This window comes from Cervus canadensis, chromosome 18 (genome assembly GCF_019320065.1).
Source record: "Cervus canadensis isolate Bull #8, Minnesota chromosome 18, ASM1932006v1, whole genome shotgun sequence".
Classification (NCBI taxonomy): Eukaryota; Metazoa; Chordata; class Mammalia; order Artiodactyla; family Cervidae; genus Cervus; species Cervus canadensis.
This window is the reverse complement of record NC_057403.1, coordinates 7,680,314-7,686,217: the sequence shown is the minus strand read 5'-3', so window position 1 is coordinate 7,686,217 and position 5,904 is coordinate 7,680,314. Positions and strand designations below refer to the sequence as shown.

The 5,904-nt window shown below is 43.4% G+C and overlaps 1 protein-coding gene across 1 annotated transcript; it reads left to right on the top strand.

Annotated features, from left to right (window-relative positions):
• The first annotated feature begins 1,767 nt into the window (after positions 1–1,767).
• On the top strand, positions 1,768–5,128 carry LOC122420581 (pleckstrin homology domain-containing family A member 5-like). The gene is given in 2 exon segments (XM_043435830.1): positions 1,768–1,932; positions 1,934–5,128. Coding segments are annotated over 2 exon segments (3,345 nt in total). The 3' UTR covers positions 5,114–5,128.
• Positions 5,129–5,904: the final 776 nt, after the last annotated feature.

Below are 5,904 nucleotides of genomic sequence, written 5' to 3'. Positions count from 1 at the left end.
CTTCTTGTCTCTTCCAATATTTACAACTCCAGTGTGCCACACAGTTAAGTTTAGTCTTGGGACCAGAAAGCTTCAGTGGGCCTTTTTGTTTAGAAGGTTAATTAGGCTCACGTTTTAAAGGGAACATTGCACGGTGCTAAGAGACAAGTTTTGCTCTCTTAAGTTTCCTCACAGCTTGTGTCAGCTTCTGTCCTAAATTATCAAGAACTTCTCATACATCAATCAGCTTCAGATAATGTCTACAGTGTATTCTCCAGGGAAAAGGACAGGTTAATTACTTGATCCACATAATAAAAATAATGCCTTCCTCTGAGGCAAAATTTGGGCAGGTTTGTTCGTGACCAATGTTAAAATATTTGGATTTCTTAACCTTCACACCTGCACTTGTGATGTACACCTATTATGTGTATTGTATCCACCTGGGCCTCTTTTCATCACCTCTGAGAAGGCTGATACAGACAAGAAGAACAAATGAAAACACAAAGCTCTTGCTGTTCTTGTGTCATGAGTAATAAAATCTTTCTTCTCAGACCCAGGAGTCTCATGCCTTCTGACAGCACTCATGAAGTTGACAGGATAATTTGTTACCTTGCATGTAGGATAAAATCTAAGACATTTCTTCACATTCTTTAATAGTCATGATGATAAGGATGTGATGCTGAGACAGACATGACTTTCTCAAAGAGAAAATTACAAAGATCTTACACAATCCTGGTGAGGGGATACGAGAATGCTTCCTGGAACAAGTGGAAATCTTCTTACCCATGTTCTGGGCAATGAGGGAAAAGGACAGTTCTTTCAACAAATAAGCCTGGGGAAATTGGATATGCACATGCAAAAGAAGGAAGTTGGACCCTTACTTAACCCTACATACAAAAATTAACTCAAAATGGATCAAAGACCTAAATGTAAGACCTCAAACAATAAAATTCTTAGAAGAAAATACAGGGAAAAATTCGCAACATTAGACTTGGCCATGATTTCTTTGGATGTGACACTAAAGCCACAGGTAACACACACTGGACCTCCTAAGATTTAAAAAGCTTTTGTGTATCAAAGACAGAATCATCAGAGTAAAAAAAGAATTCACTGAATAAGAGAAAACATTTGCAAATCATATACCTGATAAGACATTAATATCCAAAATATGCAGAAAATTCTTAAACAAAAAACCAACCGAGAAACAACCCAATTCAGGACTTGGGAAAGGCCGTTTCTCCATAGAAGATATACAAATGACAAACAAGCACATGAGAAGATGATCAACATCACTATCCATTAGGGGAATGCAGATCAAAACTACAGTGAAATGCCATCTTGCAGCCATTAAGATAGCTACTGTCAAAACAATAGAAGACAACAAGTGATGACAAGAATGTGGAGAAATTGGAATTCTATGCACTGTTGGGCAGAAAGGTAAGATGGCACAGTCATTGGACAACAGGATGGCAGCTCCTAGGGAAATCAAAAACAGAATAACTATATGAAGGAGCAATTCTACTTCTGGTTATCTATACCAAAGAATCAGAAGCAGGGTCCCAAACAGATGTTTGATAGCTAAAACATGGAAACAATGCAACAGTTCATCAACAGATGGACAGATAAGTAAAATACGGTATAGACATAAAATCTAGGCGCGGGGGCGCGCCGGGCCGGGGAGGCGCGCTCTGGCCGCGCTTGCTCTGCTAGTTCGCTGGCTCGCTCCCTCCCTTGGCAGCCGCGGCGGCAGCAGGAGAAGGCGGCGGCGGCGGAGGCTGTTGATCAGACATGGCGGCGGATCTGAACCTGGAGTGGATCTGCTCCCTGCCCCGCTCCTGGACTTACGGGATCACCAGGGGCGGCCTCGTCTTCTTCATCAACGAGGAGGCAAAGAGCACCACCTGGCTGCACCCCATCACCGGCGAGGCCGTGGTCACCGGGCACCGGGCACTGGCGGCAGAGCACAGATTTGCCAACTGGCTGGGAAGAAGCATATACTTTTGAAGGTGCAAGATACTATATAAACCATAATGAAAGGAAAGTGACCTGTAAACATCCAGTCACCGGACAGCCGTCCCAGGACAATTGTATTTTTGTAGTAAATGAACAGACTGTTGCAACCATGACATCTGAAGAAAAAAAGGAACGACCTATAAGCATGATAAATGAAGCTTCTAACTATAACATGACTTCAGACTATGCGGTGCATCCAATGAGCCCTGTAGGGAGGACTTCACGGGCCTCAAAAAAAGTTCATAATTTTGGGAAGAGATCAAATTCAATTAAAAGGAATCCTAATGCACCTGTGGTCAGACGAGGTTGGCTTTATAAACAGGACAGCACTGCCATGAAGCTGTGGAAGAAACGCTGGTTCGTACTTTCTGATCTCTGCCTCTTCTATTACAGAGATGAGAAAGAAGAGGGTATTCTGGGAAGCATACTGTTGCCCAGTTTTCAGATAGCTCTGCTTACCTCAGAGGATCACATTAATCGCAAATATGCTTTTAAGGCTGCCCATCCGAACATGCGGACCTACTATTTCTGTACTGACACAGGAAAGGAAATGGAGTTATGGATGAAAGCCATGTTAGACGCTGCCCTGGTGCAGACAGAACCTGTGAAAAGAGTGGATAAGATTACATCTGAAAATGCACCAGCTAAAGAGATCAATAACTTTCCCAATCATAGAGTTCTAATTAAACCAGAGGTCCAAAATAACCAGAAAAACAAGGAAATGAGCAGAAACGAAGAAAAAAAGGCATTAGAAGCTGAAAAATATGGATTTCAGAAGGATGGACAAGATAGACCTTTAACAAAAATTAATAGTGTAAAGTTGAATTCTCTGTCGTCTGAATATGAGAGCGGGTCAACGTGCCCAGGTCAGACTGGACACTACAGGCCAGTCAATTTGAATAGCTCAGAGAACAAAACAGTCAATGTGAGCCTGGCAGATCTTAGAGGTGGAAGTCACCCCAATATGGGGCCCTTACACACAGAGGCTGATCGAGTCACACAGAGAATGAATTCAATGCAACAGCTGGAGCAGTGGATTAAAATCCAGAAGGGAAGAGGTCATGAAGAGGAAACCAGGGGAGTAATCTCTTACCAAATGTTGCCAAGAAACATGCCAAGCCACAGAGCCCCAGTCATGGCCCGCTACCCGGAAGGCTACAGAACCCTCCCGAGAAACAGCAAGACCAGGCCGGAGAGCATCTGCAGCGTGACGCCCTCGGCCCACGACAAGGCAGCGGGACCCAGCGCCGAGGAGAAGCGGAGATCCATGCGGGACGACACCATGTGGCAGCTATATGAGTGGCAGCAGCGCCAGTTTTACAACAAGCAGGGCACCCTCCCTCACCACGGTGCCCTGACCAGCCTCAAAACCATGGTCAACACCTCCGACCAGATGATGCACTCCATCCCCACGTCACCCTCCCACGGCTCCATAGCCGCCTATCAGGGCTTCTCCCCTCAGTGGACCTACAGATCGAAAGTGTCTTCACCAATTCAGAGGGGAGACGTGACCACAGAGCGCAGAGACATGACCATAGAGCGCAGAGACATGACCATAGACCGCAGGCACCGGGCCCATCATCCCAAGCACATGTACCTGACTGGCAGGAGGTCAATGCCAGCTGGCCTTACTTTACAGTCTGTTAGTCCCCAGAGCCTCCAAGGCAAAACGCTGTCACAGGACGAATGCAGAGGAACATTATACAAATACAGACCCGAAGAGGTAGATATTGATGCCAAGTTAAGCCGCCTGTGTGAGCAAGATAAAGTGGTACACGCTCTGGAGGAGAAACTTCAGCAGCTCCACAAGGAGAAATACACGCTTGAGCAAGCTTTGCTGTCAGCCAGCCAAGAGATAGAAATGAATGCAGATAACCCAGCAGCCATTCAGAGCGTGGTGCTTCAGAGGGATGATTTACAAAACGGACTCCTCAGCATGTGTCGTGAGCTCTCCCGTGCCACTGCAGAACTGGAACGAGCGTGGAGAGAATATGATAAGTTAGAGTACGATGTAACTGTTACCAGGAACCAGATGCAAGAGCAGCTGGATCGCCTCGGTGAAGTCCAGACCGAATCAGCAGGAATTCAGCGTGCCCAAATTCAGAAAGAACTCTGGAGAATTCAGGATGTCATGGAAGGGCTGAGCAAACACAAGCAGCAGAAGGGCACTTCGGAAACAGGTATGATAGGATCAAAGCCTTTCTCAACAGTTAAGTACAAAAACGAGGGTCCAGATTATAGACTCTACAAGAGTGAGCCAGAATTAACAACAGTGGCAGAAGTTGATGAGTGTAATGGTGAAGAAAAATCAGAACCTGCTTCGGAAATAGAAACTTCTGTTAAAGGTTCCCACTTTCCTGTTGGAGTAGTCCCTCCAAGAACAAAATCACCAACACCCGAATCTTCGACAATAGCCTCATATGTAACATTAAGGAAAACTAAGAAGATGATGGATTCAAGAACGGAACGACCAAGAAGTGCAGTGGAACAGCTCTGTTTGGCTGAAAGCACTCGACCTAGGATGACTGTGGAAGAACAAATGGAGAGAATCAGAAGGCATCAACAAGCATGCTTAAGGGAAAAGAAAAAAGGATTAAATCTTATTGGTGCTTTAGACCAGTCACCCTTACCAAGTCCTTCAAACTTAAGGGAAAATCCATTCAGGATTACCCAGGCTCGAAGAAAGGATGATAACTCTAAGGACCTGGACGCTGCCATCAGAGAAAATGACATGAAGCCAAACCGTGACCCTCCTGCCACAGACACTGTTCAACTAAAAGAAGCTGAACCTCAAAATACGGATTTCAGCGAAGAGTTTAAAAAAAGTGAAAATGTTTTTTCTGAAACACTTTTCACACCTGAGCCAAATGGAGTGAATTCTGAGGAAGTGATGGATAAAGAAGGAGACAAAAAAGAGATGCCTGAGCATGTGCCATACAGCCCTCAAGAGGAGTCACAGATCCCAAATCATAAACCAGAAGGCCCCCCTGCAGAAGATACAAAGGACGATATTCATGAGCAGGAAGAAAATGTTCTTTCTTACGAACTAACTCCTGAGGCTTCTAGAGGAAATCAGACAATGGCAGCTATACTGACTTCTGCTGAAACCATTCAGAGCTGAGGACATGGACCTTTGGCAATGTGAGAAGATATTGTATGGTATATTTTAAATCTATGAAATTCATAGTTCTGATGCTTTTGGCCACAGAGCATCATTTTATCACTTCTGGAAAATGTTTATTCCAAAACAGCTTTAATGGCCCATATGTACACTCAAGGTTCTGTAATGTAATCTCAAGGTTAATACTCTGACACCAGCTTGCTGCTATGATTTCAAAGCACATAAGTAAAGGTGCTTCTTAGTTTTCGGTCTACAGCCAGAGCTTATGTAGTTGCTGATCTCCAGGTTTTGGTGTTTCTAAAGTCTGGGTGGATTTATATTTCTTTTCACTTTTCGGTACAGAAATTTAGTTATTATTTCCAGTGAAGCTTGTTTTCCTTTTTTTTTTTCCTTCCTCCCATTTCAGCTACTGCAATGCTTTGTTTCACACTTGACTTGTAAAAATTTTATATATATATTTAAAATGTGCCATTTTATTATTGCTAAGTGAAGTATGTCTTGTTTCCTGCTCTAATTATTTCTCAGTCAGATTGCATTGTCAGCAGTTACTGCCTCACTCTTGTCAGCTTAAACACAAATGTTACCGCTTACTTTTTCTTAAAATGCAATTTAAAATGTAGGTATTTTGAAGTACTGGGCTTCTACTTCATTGGACTAGATGTGTACAGCAATAAGCAGGTTTTCAAATCCAGTACTTAGTTTGTGTACAAATGTAATTATGTTCATTGTGTATATATTATACAATGAGCACACGTAATGTAAGTATTAAAGGCTACTTACTATTGTTTAAA